The sequence below is a fragment of the Hylobates moloch genome, unplaced genomic scaffold, assembly GCF_009828535.3.
Source record: "Hylobates moloch isolate HMO894 unplaced genomic scaffold, HMol_V3 SCAFFOLD_8, whole genome shotgun sequence".
Lineage (NCBI taxonomy): Eukaryota > Metazoa > Chordata > Mammalia > Primates > Hylobatidae > Hylobates > Hylobates moloch.
The window spans coordinates 11104406-11123906 of NW_026652283.1; the positions used below are offsets into that span (position 1 = coordinate 11104406).

General features: G+C 43.4%; 1 protein-coding gene across 8 annotated transcripts in view; it reads left to right on the forward strand.

Moving 5' to 3' along the window:
* Positions 1 to 5520: 5520 nt before the first annotated feature.
* The window catches only part of BORCS5 (BLOC-1 related complex subunit 5), a 127047-nt gene continuing 113066 nt past the window's right edge, over positions 5521 to 19501 (forward strand). For 4 of the 8 annotated variants that reach the window (XR_009214720.1, XR_009214721.1, XM_032159654.2 and 1 more), the window contains exons 1-2: positions 5626 to 6032; positions 9730 to 9873. Coding sequence is in view for 6 of the 8 variants with exons in the window: in XM_032159654.2 (XP_032015545.1) it covers positions 5975 to 6032; positions 9730 to 9873 (202 nt within the window). In the remaining 2 variants the exon portion in view is untranslated. Of the gene's footprint in view, positions 6033 to 6674; positions 6965 to 9729; positions 9874 to 19501 lie in introns of those variants that run through there. The other 4 variants (XM_058443588.1, XM_058443589.1, XM_058443591.1 and 1 more) reach the window with 4 other exon arrangements.

Sequence of the window (19501 nt, forward strand, 5' to 3'; positions counted from 1 at the left end):
CTTCAGGGTTCAGGGTGTAGAGCTATCACAGTTTTTGAATCTCTCTACATGGGATAATCCATGCTAGTTACTAAGTAGACCTTTCCAATATTAGAAACTTAATATTCAGTGCTTTAATACAATGAACCTGTTTTTTTTCTTTTTTTGTTTTGTGTTTTGTTTGTTTTTAGAGATGGAGTCTCGCTGTGTTGCCCAGGCTGGAGTGCAGTGGCATGATCTTGGCTCACCGCAACCTCCACCTCCTGGGTTATAGCAATTCTCCTGCCTCAGACTCCCGAGTAGCTGGGACTACAGGCACTTGCCGCCACGCCCGGCTAATTTTTTTCTATTTTAGTAGAGATGGGGTTTCACCGTGTTGCCCAGGCTGGTCTCGAACTCCTGAGCTCAGGCAATCCGCCCGCCTCGGCGTCCCAAAGTGCTAGGATTACAGGCGTGAGCCACCGCGCCCGGCCTGAACCTGTTTTCATTGAAGTGATATGTTATTTTTTCAGTTATGACAGTGAACAAAGAATATTGATTAAAATAATGATTAAAGAAATATTTTCTATTGATATGTGTTTAATTTATAAATATCATTGTTTATTCATTCATTTTTTGAGACAGGGTCTTGCTCTGTTGCCCACACTGGAGTGCAAAGGCACAATCACGACTCACTGCAGCTTTAACCACCTGGGCTCAAGTGATTCTTCTGCCTCAGTCTCTTGAGTAGCTGGGACCACAGACGCACACCACCACACCCAGCTAAGGTTCTTAATTTTTTTTTTTTTTAAACTTTGAGATGGAGTCTCGCTCTGTTGCCCAGGCTGGAGTGCAGTGGCACGATCTCAGCTCACTGCAACTTCTGCCCCCCAGGTTCAAGCAATTCTCCTGCTTCAGTCTCCTGAGTAGCTGAGATTACAGGCTCATGCCACCATGCCCAGCTAATTTTTGTATTTTTAGTAGAGTTGGGATTTCACCATGTTGGTCAGGCTGGTCTTGAACTCCTGACCTCAAGTGATCTGCCCACCTTGGCCTCCCAAAGTGCTGGGATTACAGGCGTGACCCACCATACCCGGTGTTTTAAATTATTTGTATAGATGAGGTCTTGCTACATTGCCCAGGCTAGTCTCAAACTCCTGGGCTCAAGCACTCCTCCTGCTTTGGCCTCCCAAAGTGCTGGGATTACAGGTGTGAGCCACTGTACCTGGCTTACTTAAAAATAAAATAAAATAAAAAATTTTAATTTCTGGCCTGAGTCATAACTTAGAAATTATATCCATTGTCACTTCATTTCCTGAAGAGATTCTTGATACTCTTCTCTGAGGGTTAGAAGTCCCATCTATGTGGAGTTAGATTTTTTTAAAAGTAATCAGAAAACATGTATTAAGCGGCCGGGCACGGTGGCTCACGCCTGTAATCCCAGCACTTTGGGAGGCCGAGGTGTGTGGATCACAAGGTCAGGAGATCGAGACCATCCTGGCTAACATGGTGAAACCCTGTCTCTAATAAAAATACAAAAAATTAGCCGGGCATAGTGGCGGGCGCCTGTTAGTCCCAGCTACTGGGGAGGCTGAGGCAGGAGAATGGCGTGAACCCAGGAGGCGAAGCTTGCAGTGAGCCGAGATCGCGCCACTGCACTCCAGCCTGGGCGAAAGAGCAAGACTCTGTCTCAAAAACAACAACAACAACAACAACAAAAACATGTATTAAGCACCTGCAGGGGAAATTAAAGACCAATAATACCAATGAGATCTACCTTTAAGACGTTCATAGTTCAGTAAAGAGTCAAGTAAATCAATGGCCGTGTAAACAGTAAGTGTGATGAAGGCCAGGTGTAGTGGCTCATGCCTGTAATTCCAGTGCTTTGGGAAGCCAAGGCAGGAGGATCACTTAAGCCTAGGAGTTTGAGGCCAGCCTGAGCAACATAGCAAGACTCCATCTCTACAAAAAATAAAAATTAGCCTAGTGTGGTGGTACACGTCTGTAGTTTCAGCTACTTGGGAGGCTGAGGCAGGAGGTTCTCCTAAGAGCCTAGAAGGTAGAGGCTGTAGTGAGCCATGATAGCATCGCTGCACTCCAGCCTGGGCAACAGAGTGAGACCCTGTCCCTGCCCTCCCCAAGAAAAGAATAAATGTTATGATAGAAGATGGCAACTAAAAAGGCTCAGAGAAGGGACATCTGATCCCAATTTCTGGGAGGAGGTGTTAATTATTGAAGAATGAAGTTATTAGCAGATGAGGAGGAAAAGGCTGAATATTTCAGGAATAGGAAACTGCATGACCACAGGAAATTCAGCCTGTTAGGAAGGTTACCATGTACACAGAAGAATAGAGAGAGAGGCTGGGGTCAGAGCAGGAAGGTTTTCCTATGTTAAATCTTAAACTTTATCCTAAAGGCATGAGGAGTTCCTGAAGGTTTTTTGTAGGGCAGTGACAGGTCCAGAGACCTAATTAATATTCTAGAAAATTATCTCTACCTGCCACAGGAGGGATGGATTGAAGGACGTGAGACCAGAGGCCTCTCTTCCAAGAAACGGAAGTGATAAGGCCCTGAAATGGGCATGCAGATAGAGGAGAAATTAAGAGGAGAGGCTCTCCAGGACACAACGATTGGTTGGATGTGGTGCTGACAGTAAGCAGGCTTCTGGCTTGGGAGCCTGGTTGGGTGGGAGTACCAGGTCATATAAATACGCGGGAAGAGGAGTCAGTCTGGAGTGGACAGAGGCATGATGAGTTTTGAAAACGTGAATCCTGGCTTTATCACTTATTAGTTGTGTGACCAAGAATAAATCACTTAACTTTTCTGTAAAATTAGGAAAGTGGTATCTACTTTATATGCAGGTCATAATATAAACCTTTTTATGCAGGTCTAACATATAGACCTGCAGACCTGTAAACTCAAAAAGGCTGTTCAATTGCTAGTTATTACATATACAATAACATAGTTTGCTGCTCATGTAGAAGGGATTTTAAAGGTGCTAAAAGACATCAATCGCAAATGTTTCCTAGCTATAAAGCTCTTCCAGCAGACTCCTTATGTTACATAAATGCTCATTTAATTTTCTTGCCACCAGACTGTAAGCTTCCTAAGTACAAGGACTGGGCCTTGTTGAATTTTTTATTCTTAGCGTGTAGCAAGCGCCTAGAACATTTCAGGTTCCCAAGAAATCTTAAGCCAGTGAAGGAAGGAATTTTATCTTCATATGTTCTTCTTCTGAATATAGCTTTATGGATATGGAATTCGTATACCATACAATTTACCCTGGTAAAGTGTACTCTACAGTGGTTTTTAATATATTCAGAGTTGTGCATTCATCATTACAATTTTAGAACACTTTCATCAACCCCAGAAAGACACCCCATACCCAATAATAGTCTACATTTCCCTTCCACCCACCCCTCCTCGGCCTTAGGCAACACTAATATATTTCTCTCTCTGTAGTGCTTCTCCTGGACATTTCATATAAATGGAATCTACAATATGTGGTCTTTTGTGACAGGCTTTTTTTTTTTTTTTTTTTGAGACGGAGTCTTCGCTCTGTCGCCCAGGCTGGAGTGCAGTGGCATGATCTCTGCTCACTGCAAGCTCTGCCTTCTGGGTTCAAGCGATTCTCCTGCCTCAGCCTCCCGAGTAGCTGGGACTACAGGCGCCCGCCGCCACGCCCGGTTAATTTTTTTTGCATTTTTAGTAGAGACAGGATTTTACCTTGTCAGCCAGGATGGTCTCAATCTCCTGACCCCGTGATCCGCCGCCTCGGCCTCCCAAAGTGCTGGGATTACAGGCGTGAGCCACTGCGCCCGGCCTGACAGGCCTTTTTCATATTGAATAATGTTGTCAAGGTTACTCTACGTTGTAGCATGTATCAGTATGATTTCATCCTTCCCTCATTTTGGCTGAATAAATATTCCATGATTACCACACTTTATTTATCCATTCATCAGTTGATGCGACAGAATATCCTTTTAAGAATGAAATGTTTGGCGGGCGCGGTGGCCCACGCCTGTAATCCCAGCACTTTGGGAGGCCGAGGCGGGCGGATCACGAGGTCAGGAGATCGAGACCGTCCTGGCTAATACAGTGAAACCCCGTCTCTACTAAAAAAATACAAAAAAATTAGCCGGGCTTGGTGGCGGGCGCCTGTAGTCCCAGCTACTGGGGAGGCTGAGGCAGGAGAATGGCGTGAACCCGGGAGGCGGAGCTTGCAGTGAGCCAAGATCGCACCACTGCACTCCAGCCTGGGCGACAGAGCGAGACTCCGTCTCAAAAAAAAAAAAGAAATCTTTATCCAAAAGGAAGCATAAAAAACACCATCACATCAGTATGGACTGGTGTATGGAACACAAGGCAAATATACTTTTATGTGGAAAAGGGGAAACAAGAACTAGAATGAGTTATTTTCCATTCCTCACCCCTTTTACCTCCTCTGTCACCTTCCCCTCCAAGAGGAAATCTGGGAGGGGAAGCAAGGACTCTGGGAAAGGGAATGGTCTCACTGCTTAGTGGGCCCTTCCCAGTCCCATCAGCCGGGTGTGGTTTATGTAAACCTCAAGACTAGTCAAGACACAACTTTCTAGAAGCCTGCCGTGATCTCTCAGGCAGTTTTTAGTTCTATCTTCATATTCCCAGAGAACACTGTACTTAGATTCATTTGCATTTTTCTCATTGTATTGCAGTGGTGAGTAGTGGAAAGAGCATCAGACAGTCCTAAATAGTTCGACCACCTACCACCTGCTGACCATGGAGGAGTCACCTACTTACAGGCTGCAGGGTTGTTGTGAAAATTAAATAGGTAAAATAGGGGAAATTATTGTGATATAGTAGAGTGGAAGGGACTTAAAAATCATTTAGTCAACTTGACACTTCTTCTGAGACTACATTTTATGCATATAAAATCTCAAGGCATTTACTTGAAATTTCTTGATGCAAACAATGTAATATAAAATGAGTTGCAAAGTTCGGAGAACTCCAGAGCCAGCTAACTCCTTGATGGCATTGCATTGCTAGGTCTACTTTCTTGCCCTAGCAAAAATGGCAGTTTCCTTTCTGGATTACTCCCTCCTCACCTTTTGTTAGTTTCAGAGTGACTTGTTGATAACTGTCAAGGTCCCCAGAAAGCGCCTAGCCAAAAAGGTACTTCACTTCTCTTTAAAGATGTGCACTCCCTAATACATGAAACAGCATTTTCTATTTCTTAATTTTTCTCTCATTTCCAGCTGCTGCTTTCACCGTCTTCTGGTATTTTTTTGTTTGGTCGTCCACTGCTAAACTCCCAGCTCTTCAGAATTAAAAATGAGTTTTGCATCCAAGCTGTTGTGGGTTCGAATCCTGGGTCTATCTAGCATCTCTTTCTCCATCTGTAAAACAGGGTTAAAAATACCTATTTTGTAAAGTTCTCACACGTGGGTATTGAAGAGCTTAATAGTGTGGGTGGTGTTTTAAAGGTGACGCATCATTCCAACAGGAAAGGGTTTACCCTTTTCGGCAGTTCTGGGTTCGAGGAAGTCAAGCCCTTTAAGGTGGCATCGCCCTAAGTCGCAGGAGCGGGTCTCTCCGCCCCTCCCTCGGGCCGGAGGCGGGGCCTTCTAATCCGGAACTGACGGTCGGGCGTATCCGGCACCGCCCATCTGCGTCCCGGAAGGAGCGAGCTTGCGGCGCGTGAACCAGTGAGTGAAAGCGGCGCCGCCCGCCGGCCGCAGGTGCGGCAAAGCCAGTGTCATCTGCCGGTTCTCTTAGGGCTCCCGGAAAGAAGGAGGGCGAGCCGCGTGCATTCGCGCCGCGCCTCCTTGCGTTTCTGTTCCCCAAATAGGGCCTCTCCTTCTCCCGCCGCCCAGGCCCCTGCGTGGGCTGGACGCGTCAACCCCACACATTAGTCTCGCTGCGGCGCCCAGACTCTGCCTTGCCTTCCCGTCCCGGTCCCTGGCCCCTGCCCTGTCGCCCGCCGCCGGAGCGGTGACCGCCCGGCCGCCGTTCTTCTGCTGCCACCGCTGCCGGCACCATGGGCAGTGAGCAGAGCTCCGAGGCCGAGAGCCGACCCAACGATCTGAACTCCTCAGGTCGGTGTCCTAACCTCTCACCCTCCTCCAGCCCGCCCTGTCCGCTTGCAGAGCGGGCTGCCTCCCAGACTAGTGGGGTCAGGGACTGCGGACGGGAACGCACAGAAAAAGCCCTCACCATGCTACTAGGAAAAAAGAAAGTCACCATCTGTCCTGGCCTCGATTCCCCTGATGGAAGTGCCTGTGACTGCAAGCTAAGCCAGCGTGGGCGCCGGTGCCCTTATTTATTTTCAAAACAGCCGTTTCTCCCAGCTACAGCCTACTGTTTAAAAGACGAGCTAATTAATTTTTGGCTCTAGTGCTCATGGCTGATGTAGTGAGATTTGGCTCACACAGTGGATGGATTATAGAACCTCTAAGAACAGTCTGTTTCTTAAAAACGGGTGTTAGAGGTTCCTTTTCTGAAGGGATATGTGATAGGTGTCCACTTGCTTTGAACCCTTGAGTGCAAAGGTCTCCAGAAACAGCTTTTTCTTCTCAGAAGGTGTCTTGGTCCCTTTTCTAATCTTGTAGAGGTTGGCCAGACGGCAGGCTCTGGTGTTTTCCATTGTTGTTCTCTGTCCATGATTTTTAGATTTCTCTAAGCGTTTGAGACAAGAATGGGAGGATTATTGTGTTTGCAATACAGTGAGTGTTCAATAAATAAATAAAGCAGCTGATGTTTAATTGAGGACCATTTGCTGCTTTTTTTTGTTACCCACACGCTAGGACAGCTGGGAGTGCTTTGGTTAAGCTCCGGGGTTGCTAATGCAAATTGGTTAAATCTGGGGCCTAAAAAGAGTCCCAGATTTTAGAAGTTCTCTGTTCTTGATAGGATCTGTAATTCAGAAATAGGCAAGCTAATAGATCTAAGAGTGTTTCACTTTAAGGTGTGACTTTCAAGGCTAGTTCAGACCTGCATTCTGGGGACTGGATTGGGGCAGCTTTGAATGGTGAGCAGTATCTACTAGCTTTGCTACGTTTTTCTATTTCCTTGGAAGGGCCAGAGTGTCATATCTGTTATAAGTAATATAATAATTGCGACCTTTGATCTTCTTGCCTCTGTGGCAGGGCAGAAACATATTTTGGGGGGAAGCGGTGTGGCATCTTTTTAATTTGTTTTCTTGCCCATGAACCAACAGCATTCGAGCATTTCCGATGTTAGAATTTGCCTATTCCCCTGTGCCAGGTGCTTTACATACATTTACATACAATTTTTGCAGTAATCCCATTTTACAGATAAGGTAGTAGAGGCCAGCTAGAGTGTTTTGAAGTCTCCTTTCCTCTGGCATCTGGGGAAGGAGGAATCACAATTTATAGCAGGAAAGATTTCTGGCATGGCTTTTGTAAAATGTTAGGTAAATTACCAAAACAGGTAAATAAATATTTCTTGAAAAGAAATAAAAGCAGCAGAGATTTTTCTAGAACAGTGAATGCCAAGCCTCTGGAGACGAGCTTCTAGGAGGCAGAGCAGTTCTATGGCAGCCCTGGGTTAACCTTTGAGATATGACTATAATGAGCCTGGGAATATTACCTTCTAGAGCATAAAACACTTTAAAGATTCATTCTTGCCCCAGTCTGGAAGATATTTGGGGGAGAGGATGATTTCTTGGTCTAGGGAGTCCTTTATAATTTGAATCACCTCCCTCCAAATGGATTACTTTCTCCCAAGGAACCTGAATTGATCTCCCTATTTGTCCTCCAAATTTCTGATTTTTGCCTCAGCCTAGAATGGACTTACTGGCTATTTTTGCCCTGGACTAATGCTATAATTTTAAGAGTGAGGGGCTGTAGTCCTAGCTACTCAGGCCCAGGTGGGAGGATTGCTGGAGCCCAGGAGTTTAAATCCAGCCTGGGAAATGTAGTGAGACTTGACTCTTTTTTTTTTTTTTGAGACAGAGTCTCACTGTCGCCTAGGCTGGAGCGCGGTGGCATGATCTTGGCTCACTGCAACCTCCACCTCCCGGGTTCAAGCAATTCTCATGCCTCAGCCTCCCAAGTATCTGGGATTGCAGGGACATGCCACCACGCCTAGCTAATTTTTGTATTTTTAGTAGAGATAGGGTTTCACCATGTTGGACAGGCTGATCTCGAACTCCTGACCTCAAGTGATCCACCTGCCTTGGCCTCCCAATAGTGCTGGGACTACAGGCGTGAGCCCCACCGTGCCCAGCCACCTTGACTTAAAAAAAAAAAAAAAAGAAGAGGCTGAAGCCTCAGGAATAGGCCAGTCATTTGAGGGTTGAGAACAGGGTTTTTTCCTGGGCTTACTAAACATAGCTGGCTTGATGTGGTAGGGTGGATAGACAGCTTTGCAACTCCAGTGTCGCAGAGATAGGCTTGTGTACCAATAACTTATAGACCTTTAATTCCTTTCCTAACTGTCTAGCACTGCTGACTTTGGGCAAGTCACATTTAAATTTTGTACCCTTTATTTCTTATTTTAGAAATAGGGATATATACATATATCAAGATATCAGGAGAATTAAAGAAGGAGAAAGTAAAAATCTGCCTATACTTTTGTGTGCTGAAAAAGAAAATGTTTAGTTATGAAAGAAGTTCATTCACGTTATATAATCCTGTAATGGGCTGGGCGTGATGGCTCACACCCATAATTCCAGCACTTTGGGAGGCCGAGGTGGGTGGATCACGAGGTCAGGAGTTCGAGACCAGCCTGGCCAATATGGTGAAACCCCATCTCTACTAAAAATACAAAAATCAGCCAGATGTGGTGGTGCGTGCCTGTTGTCCTAGCTACTCAGGAAGCTGAGGCAAGAGAATTACTTGAACCAGGAGGCGGAGGTTGCAGTGAGCCGAGATTGTACCACTGTACTCCAGCCTGGCGACAGAGCGAGGCTCTGCCTCAAAATAAAATCCTGTAATGTCCGAGGGTTTTTGTTGTTGTTGTTTTGTTTTTTGAGACTCTTGCTGTCTTACCCATGCAGTGGTGTGATCATGGCTCACTGTGGTCTTGACCTCCTGGGCCCAAGTGATCCTCCCATCTCAGCTTCCTGAGTAGCTGGGGCTACAGTGTGCACCACCACATCTGACTAATTAAAATAAATTTTTTTTTTTTTTTTTTTTTTTTTTTTAGAGATAGGGTCTCACTATGTTGCCCAGGTTGGTCTTGAACTCCCGGACTCTGGTGATCCTCCCACTCAGCCTCTCAAAGTGCTGAGATTACAGGCACGAGCCACCACACCCAGCCTGAAGTGGCGTTTTTGTTTTTGTTTTTGTCTTTGTTTTTGAGACAGAGTCTCACTCTTTTGCCCAGGCTTGAGTGCAGTGGCACGATCTTGGCACACCACAACCTCCGCCTCTCGGGCTCAAGTGATTCTCCTGCCTCAGCCTCCTGAGTAGCTGGGATTACAGGCACCCGCCACCATGCCCCGCTGATTTCTGTGTTTTTAGTAGAGACAGGATTTCGCCATGTTGGCCAGGCTGGTCTCGAACTCCTGACCTCAGGTGATCCGCCCGCCTCGGCTTCCCAAAGTGCTAAGATTACATGCATGAGCCACTGTGCCTGGCTCCAGCCTGAGTTTTTAAAAATACTATAGAAACCAGTTTCTATAATTCATCCCCACCACCCCAACCCCAACTGCAAGATAGCTACATTTTATAAAATTATTCTTTTTAATCACTACACCAAAAACTGCTTTGGTGAGGCAGAGGTGCCTAACTAATATGCATCTCCTAAGCAGTGTAACTTTATTTTCAGTGACTCCTTCACCAGCCAAGCATAGAGCCAAGATGGATGATATTGTGGTTGTGGCTCAGGGCTCCCAGGCCTCACGGAATGTCAGCAACGATCCCGATGTCATCAAGTTGCAAGAAATTCCAACCTTCCAGCCCCTTTTGAAAGGTAAAGAATTGCATTTTGTTTGGTCTGAACTTGCTGGAGAGGTTTGTGTAGTTCTACTACTTTCTCTCTGCGTGTCCATGTATCTTGCTCTCTCATCTCCTTTAGGTCTTTGCTTAGATGGCATCTTCTCAGTGAAGCCTTTCTTGATTTCCCTAATTAAAATTGCAGCCCCTTTCCCTACCTGTTTTTCTCTATAGCACTTAATTATCATTGACCTATTGCAAATATGTTTACTGTCTATATTTCTCTGCTAGAGTGTGAGCTCCATGATGGCAGGTATTTTCTCTTTTGCTCACTGTTGAATTCCCAGCACTCGAAATATAATCTGGTATAAGATAGGGACTGAGTAAGTGAATGAATGAGGTTGGAAATGGCCCTTCCCTGTTATATTCCCATGGAAAGATTTTCATTCTTATTTGTGATCTGGACACTGGGTGGACTAGTTCAGATCCATAGAGAAAATCTCCGTCACTACTGATACACTTGTAATTAATCTTGGCGGCAGTTTTATATGAGAGTTTGTGTTTGAGAAGAGAGATTACCCACCCAATTAGCATATATTGTGGTAGTTACCTTTTGACACGAAGGCCACCACTTTATTATTTTCATATCTCTATTAAGTAGTGGAGATGATTTTATATTAACTGGTGTTTGTGCTGTAAGAGTCCTTTAGTTCCCTCCTCCCTCACCCCCACCAAAGATTAGGAAATAATGAACATAAAGCCCTGGTTTACTTAACTTGGTATAATACAGTGTAAAACATCTTACATTTACATAGCTATTTGTATTAAAATGCCCCTCCTCGTACACATATCATCCCTTTAATTCTTACGTCATTAAATGTGTTTCAATGATTGGGATAAGATCAGCTTCTTATAAGCCTTTTATAAGGCAGCTGGCATATAGAGAGGTTGAACTTGAACCTTCTTCATTGATGTCAAATCCTATATTACACTGTTCCACACTATTTAGAAAACAAAAACAAATGGTGCTTTATAGATGATCCATGTATTGTCTTATTCTTACCAGTGCTTTATCTGTTTCATAGATAAGGAAATAGAAGCTTTCAATTTCTTTTTTTTTTTTTTTATTATACTTTAAGCTTTAGGGTACATGTGCACAACATGCAGATTTGTTGCATATGTATACATGTGCCATGTTGGTGTGCTGCACCCATTAAGTCGTCATTTATATTAGGTTTATCTCCTAATCAATTTCTTCACTACAGGCCTCAGAGTTAGACTTTGGTAAACATTCTGGCTCTTATGTAAAATAACATACCCTGTTACTCATCTTTTTTTTTTTTTTTTTTTAGAGTTTTGCTCTGTCACCCAGGCTGGAGTCCAATGGCGTGATCTTGGCTCACTGCAACCTCCACCTCCCAGCTTCAAGCGATTCTCTTGCCTAAGCCTCCTGAAGTAGCTGAGATTACAGATGCCTGCCACCACGCCAAGCTAAATTTTTTAAAATTATTTTTAGTTGAGATGGGGTTTCACCATGTTGGCCAGGCTGGTCTCAAACTCCTGACCTCAGGTGATCCACCCGCCTTGGCCTCCCACAGTGCTGGGATTACAGGCATGAGCCACCTTGCCCAGCCTACTCATCTTCTTAGTTTTCATGATTTTGAGGAATAATGTGATTCTCTAAAGAAGCTAACAATAGTAGGGCATGGTGGCTCACACCTGTAATTCTAGCACTTTGGGAGGCTGAGGCAGGAGGATCACTTGAGTCCAAGAGTTCAAGACCAGCCTGGGCAACACAATGAGACTCTGTCTCAACAGATAATACAAACAATTAGCCAGGCATGGTGGCACATGCCTGTCGTCCCAGCTTCTTGGGAAGCTGACGTAGGAGGATTGCTTGAGCCCAGGAGGTCAAGGGTGAAGTGAGCAGTAGTCATGTCAGTACACTTCAGCCTAGGTGACAGAGTGAGATCCTGTCTCAAAAAAATAAAAATAAACCGGCCAGGTGCTGTGGCTCACGCCTATAATCCCAGCACTTTGGGAGGCCGAGGCAGGTGGATCACCTGAGGTCAGGAGATCGAGACCAGCCTGGCCAACATGGTGAAACCCCATTTCTACTAAAAATACAAAAAATGAGGCCGGGCGCGGTGGCTCACGCCTGTAATCCCAGCACTTTGGGAGGCCAAGGTGGGTGGATCACGAGGTTGGGAGATCGAGACCATCCTGGCTAACACGGTGAAACCCCGTCTCTACTAAAAGTACAAAAAAAATTAGCCGGGTGTGGTGGCGGGTGCCTGTAGTCCCAGCTACTTGGAAGGCTAAGGCAGGAGAATGGCGTGAACCCAGGAGGCGGAGCTTGCAGTGAGCCAAGATTGTGCCACTGCACTCCAGCCTGGGTGACAGAGCGAAGACTACATCTCAAAAAAAAAAAAAAAAAGGTGTGGTGGTGTACACCTGTAAACTCAGCTACTCAGGAGGCTGAGGCAGGAGAATTGCTAGAACCGGGAGATGGAGGTTGCAGTGAGCCGAGACTGTACCATTGCATACCAGCTTGGGCAACAAGAGTGAAACTCCATCTCAGAAAAAAAAAAAAAAAAATCTGCATGTAACTTTCAGCAGAGCCAGAACTTAACTACTAATAGCCTTCTGTTTACTAGAGGCCTTACTGATAGCATAAACAGTTGATTAACAAATCTTTTGTGTTATGTGTATTATATACTGTATTATTACAATAAAGTAAACTAGAGAAAAGAAAATGTATTAAGAAAATTATAAGGAAGGCCAGGCACAGTGGCTCATGCCTGTAATCCTAGTACTTTGGGATGTCGAGGAGGACGGATCACTTCAGGTCAGGAATTCGAGATCAGCCTGGCCACCATGGTGAAGCCCCATCTCTACTAAAAATACAAAAATTAGTTGGGTGTGGTGGCGTGCAGCTGTAGTCCCAGCTACTTGGGAGGCTGAGGCACAAGGATCGCTTGAACCCGGGAGGCAGAGGTTGCAGTGAGCCGTGATCATGCCACTGCACTCCAGCCTGGGCGACAGAGTGAGACTTGGTCTCAAAAAAAAAAAGAAATAAAATTATAAGGAAGAGAAAGTATATTAACTATTCATTAAGTGGAAGTAGATCATCAGAAAGATCTTCATCATTGTCTTCACATTGAATAGGCCGAGAAGGAGGAAAAGGAGGGGTTAGTTTTGGTGTCTTAGGGGTGACAGAGGTAGAAGAAAATCCCCATATAAGTGGACCCATGTGGTTCAGACCCATGTTGTTGTTGAAGGATCAACTGTAATTCATTTTATGATAATCACTAGTAGGGGAAATATCTAGGAGAAGACTTGGTGTTAAGGGAAGCTGACCTCAGATTTGAAGTCATCACTGAGGGCTGGCCATGGTGGCTCAAGCCTGTAATCCTAGCACTTTGGAAGGTCAAGGCGGTTGGATCACCTGAGCACAGGAGTTTGAAACTAGCCTGGCCAACATGGCAAAACCCTGTCTCTACAAAAAAACACAAAATTTAGCCGGGCATGGTGGGCACCTGTAGTTCCAGCTACTCAGGAGGCTGAGGTGGGAGTTTCGCTTGAGCCCAAGAGGTGGAGGTTGCAGTGAGCCAAGATTGCATCACTGCACTCCAATCTGGGCGACAGAGCAAGACTCTGTCTCAAAATAAATAAATCATCACTGAGTGCCCTAAAAGTGAGTAATTAATGTGATGCAGTTAATGCAATGCAACTGGACCTGGTTGCATTGATAAATGAGTTTTAACTGGGACTTTGCCACCAACTATTAGGTTGTCTGGCTTTGTTTTTCCACCTCTTTGAGCCTTGGTTATTAAGAACATTGAGAATAGGTGTAGGAAGGAGGAAGGCTAGTAAGGAGCAGGTTACAGGAAGAGGTTATTCGGGATTTGGTTAAGGAAGGTAGAGATGAGATCATGGCTCACTGCAGCCTCCAGCTCCTGGGCTCAAGCGATCCTCCCACCTCAGCTTCCAGAGTAGCTGGGACTACAGTGTGCACCACCACACCCGGCTAATTAAAATACATTTTTTTTTTTTTTTTGTAGAGACAGGGTCTCACTATGTTGCCCATGTTGGTCTCCAGCTCCTGGACTCCAGTGCTCCTCCCACCTTAGCCTCCCAAAGTGCTAAGACTACAGGCATGAGCTACCATGCCTGGCCCGAGTTTTTAAAAATACTATAGAAAATAGTTTCTATAATTCTTCCCCCCCCAAACCCCAACCCCCACTTGATGAGAATGGCATGAATCTAGACAACATGTGGCTGTGGCCAGACTATAGCAAACAAAAAGCTAGTGAGCATTTAAGGTGATGCTCATGTTTCACTTGTGAAGACGAAACATCTTGGGCTGTGATTAGGAAAGATAGGCAAAGGGGGTGGAAATGAGAAGTATAATTATGATAACGTATCTTATCCCCCATGCTTCTACGTAATAGCTATTGTTCTTTCCGTTTTTATAGATTAAAATATTGAGGCCTAGAGAGCTTAAATTAATTGCTAAAGTCACATGGCTGTAAGTGATAGCACATTTTAAGATTGCATCAGGACATAGAATAAGACTTAGTTTCCAATTCTAGCAAAGCCCGTTATAGAAATCACTAGGATATACAGGAACTAGCGTGGTGGGTATAAGGTTGTTTGGGTTTTGAGGTGCAGCATTTGTTGCAGAGCCTCCTGCTTTGACATTGTTCTGCCTGATAATTAAAAGCCCTACCCTCTGCCTGCTGGGCTGCTGCAGGGGCCACGCACCACTGTTGCCTTTATACCCTGATCTCTTTTTCCCCCCTTTCCTGCTTTCAGGATGAGGCCTTTCCTCAAAATAGTAAAAAGGCCACACAGTGAAGGCTGTACCCCCCAGGTTTGATTTCAGAAAGCTTTTATTCAACTTAATGACAGTTTATTCTTTCGAAACAATATATTCAAGTATTACACAGAGTTCACTATTGTTTCATAATGTCATATGATGTAATGCTAATGCTGGTGGGTGATCTGCAGAGGCAGTGGCTGGGCGAGTTTGGGGCTATTTGTATGACTGAGGTAATGTTTGCATTTTTAATAAGCAAGCAGATTCTTTCTTTGGCCTTAACCCTTTTGCATAAATATACCAGAGTATAATTTATGCTCCATAATCCAAATATCTGTTCCTTTTTTTTTATCAAAGAGATTTCTGTTTTTCATAGCAATGTCTGAATTAGTAATTTATTTTGACATGTAAAGCATTTTATAGGAAATGAAAGATTAGAAAATTAGAAAGTAGCCACAAATGGCCGTGACAGAACACAAAGGCAAAATAGTAGACTTGATGTAAGTTAGCAAGATTCCAAGAAGTTAACAAACCCTGTATAGATTTCTTACTTGAAATTCAACCAGTCATATTTTTTAATGAATCCCACTCTATTGTATGTCATTCTATAGAAATGAAATATTTGCAAGAGAAAAGTAATATGGTTGATGTTTTATATATAAAAGTTACAAAAATAATTATTCACTCTTAGATGAATGTACGCGTATTTACACACATGCATGCATGTGACATTCTTTGCAACCAATCTTATCATTTTTGTTACTGACCTTGGATACAACATAAGAGATTGTCTTGCTGCCTGTGGAAGGGGCTGTCCTTGTTAATAACAAGGATGATCAAACATATACAGTGTAAATACTGAAGTGATACTAAGCAGCTTTGTTGGGAGTTTGGTGTTTGGTTGTTAAGAACATGATGCATGTGAAGCAGATTTTGATAATTAAAAGGAGCCTGGGGCTTTTCATAGTGGAGCGAAATCTCATGGAATAGCAGTGAAAGCTTTCAAATCACACGGAACATTGAGAATTGGAGCTTGAAAGTGTAGCTAGGGAAGAATGAAGCAATGGAAAAAGGGCGATCAGGAGAGCATGATGGAGCTAGATTTCAAATGACCAGTTTCTTCACATTCTTGTATCATCTGGACAAATGAAAGTCTGCATTCATCAGATGTCTGCCTCTACCAGCTGTCAGACCTTGTCATTGCATTGGAAAATGGCAGCCAAAGGAAGGGACAAGAGAATGGATCTTAATCAGAGCCACAGTCTTCTCTGAATGGCTTAAAGGTAATCTCTAAACCCGGGGGTAATCCTAAGTATATTTTCCCCCAAATACCGTATTGCAAAGATGATGACTTATTCCTGATTACTTTATAGATTTGTATTTGTAATAGCTCTTCAGTTAAGCTTTTAAACATGGCTATTCAGAGAAGTGTGAGTTGTGTGTAAAAACAAAAACAAAAATAAACATAGCTGTTTACCAGCATTGGGTTATCCTTACGCAGAAGAGTGGGAAGTACCAGGTGAATGGTTGCTTTCAACATTGAGAAAGTGAAGCGGTCTCACCAGAACACCCTCATTTTTTCCCTCACTCCCATAAATCTCTGTGTGCCTGCATCCATTCTTGTTTCTTTCCATTAAGTCTCAGATAAGGTATTCATGCCTTTCTCTGAAACTTAATGCCATTCTGTTTCACTCTTTCCATTTGCTAGGACTTTGCTCCTGTCCTTTTCTTTTTTGTCTCGCACCTAGCTTAGTGGACCTCTTTCGTTTTGTTCAGATACACGGCTCTTCCCATCTTAAAAACAGAAGACGAACACTTTCTTTCGATTTAGTTGCCCTCCTGGCTACCATGCTTTCTCTTTTCTCATTTCTGCTGCCAAACTTACTGACTCCATGGCTGCTACATGCTGTCCCTGCATCCTTGATACCTCTGCCATTTGGGAAGTTCCCCTGGACAGTCTCTCATATACATAACTTCATCCATATTTGCTGCTTTGGAGGATTACTAGTGTTTTCTTTTCATGCTTGAAGTTTTTTTCTCACTCCACATCCTCCTCTTCTTTTCCATATTTAACATAGGTTTCTATCCCACTTGTTAAATCTCCCTTCCTTTGGCTTATGATACCTCCCCACCCAGTGGTATTCTGTTTTTGTTTTGTTTTTTTTTTTAATCTACTCATTAGTCTCTGTTCCTCTCTGCACAGCATTTTGCGTAGTGCTCTTTTGGAAAACCAAGATTCTAAGGAGCTTTAAGTATTCTGAAATATAGACATCAAGATGATTGTAAGTCTCTGTCATCAACTTCAACTTTTTTTTCTTTTCCTCCTTCTTCCTTTTTTTTTTTTTTTTTTTGAGATGGGGTTTTGATCTGTCATCCAGGCTGGAGTGCACAGTCATAGCCCACTGCAGCCTTGACCTCCCGGGCACAAGTGGTCTTCCGACCTCAGCCTCCCAAGGAGCTGGGACCACAGACGCACCACACCTGGCTAATTTTTTTTTTTTTAATTTAGAGACAGGGTGTCACTCTGTTGTCCAAGCTGGTCTCAAGCTCCTGGGCTCAAGCAGACCTCCCACTCTGGCCTCCCAGAGCACTGAGATTATAGGTGTGAGCCACTGCACCTGTCCAGCTTCAACTCCTTGTTCTGTTTGTCCAATGTCTTGTTCTGTTTGTCCATACAGTCACTTTAAATTCAGCATGTTCCATCTTCTACTTGTGTATTATGTATTTATTCATTTTATTTATTCAACAAACACTGGATCTTCTTAGGCGAGTAACGTACACTTGAAAAGAATGTGTTCTGTAGTTAACTGGTGTAGTGTTCTATAAATATCAATTAGGTCAAGAAATGGTGATGTTCAAATCTTGTGTGTGCATATTGGTTTATTTCATTAATTTGATCACTTAATGAAACAGAGGTATTCAAATATCCAGCCATTTATGTTAATTTGTCTATTCCGTTTATTCCACTGGTTTCTACTTTGTGTGTTTTGAAAGTCTATTATTAGGCAGATATGCGTTAATGATGATTATATCGATCCTTCCATCTTTATGAAAATGTCCTATCTATGTATTTTTACCCCTGTCTTGTAGTCTAATTTGTCTTCTATCAATGTAGCCACTCCAGCTTTCTTACACTTACTATTTGCATAGTATACCTTTTACTATTCTTTACTTGTTTTTATCGATTTATGTCTTTATATTTAAAGGGCGTCTCTTGTAGACAGCATATAGTAGGGTCTTGCTTTTGTATTTAGGCTAATTGTCTGCTTTATAGTTGGTGTGTAAATTGATATGGTTGGATTTAGGTCTCCCATTTCATACTTTCGGTTACTTTCATACTCCTTTCCTGCTTCCTTGCATTTAAAAAATTTTTTTTTAGTACATATTCCATTTTAGTTTCTTTTTTGGCTAAGTTATACTCTTTTGCGTTACTTTTTTAGTGGTTGCTCTAGAGGTTACAATATAGTCTTCATATTTTTCATAGTTCATTTAGAATTACTATTGTATCACTTCATGTAAAATGTAGGAACCTTTCAATGGTGTGGTCTCATTCACCACCCCCCCACTTCTTCTTTTTTTTTTTTTTTTTTGAGAAAAAGTCTTGCTCTGTGGCCCAGGAGAGAGTGCACTGGCACAATCTCAGCTCACTACAACCTCTGCCTCTCCAGTTCAAGTGATTCTTGTGCCTCAGCCTCCCGAGTAGCTGGGACTACAGGTGTGCGTCACCATGCCTGTCTGATTTTTTTATTTTTAGTAGAGATGGTGTTTCACCATGTTGGTCAGGCTGGTCTCCAACTCCTGACCTCAGTTGAATCTGCCTGCCTCGGCCTCCCAAAATGCTGGGATTACAGGCATGAGCCACCACGCCTGGCCCACCTTCACTTCTTTGTGCTATTGCTTTCATATATATTGCATCTACATACGTTAGAAATCCCATAGTGGTTTTATACACACACACATACATACACACACACACATATATTGTTTTAACAATATATCTTTGGAAGCGATTAAGAGAAGAAAAGAACTATATATAGAATGTGATGTTTACCCACATAGTTAACATTTCCAGAATTCCTAATCCCTTTGTCCAGTTTCCATTTGATGTCATTTATTTTTAGTTTAAAGGACTTCTTTTAGCGTATCTTGCAGTACAGGTCAGCTGGAAAAAAGTCCTGTTTTTATCTATCTGAACTCTTTTTGCCTACTTTTGTTATAAAGTCATTTTTTGATGTAATTACTAAGTTTTTGAGGAGAGATTGTGAGACTCCATGAAATCTCATTTTTTTAATCTACCTTTATTTCATCAGTTATAATATCTATTGATGATTCTTGCTTGAATTAATTATGCTGTGATGGCTACCAAATAACTGTTTTCTAATTTTTTCATTCCTTCTACATTTATTAGTTTATATTCTATTGGAAGGAATAGTTTTCTCATCTCCCCATTTATTTATTCAAATCAGTGTGGAACAGTCAACTCCTGTTTTATCCAATGAGTTGTATGTAATCTGTTATCATCATTATTTTTCAATCTCAAAATGTTCCAAAATTGGCCAGTGGCAGCATCTTCAATCTAACTTCCTGTGTCCTTTTTTTCTGGAGACGGAGTCTCGCTCTGTGGCCCAGGTTGGAGTACAGTGGCGTGATCTCGGCTCACTGCAAGCTCTGCCTCCTGGGTTCACGCCATTCTCCTGCCTCAGCCTCCCGAGTAGCTGGGACTGCAGGCGCCCGCCACCACGCCCGGCTAATTTTTTTGTATTTTTAGTAGAGACGGGGTTTCACTGTGTTAGCCAGGATGGTCTCGATCTCCTGACCTCGTGATCTGCCCGCCTCGGCCTCC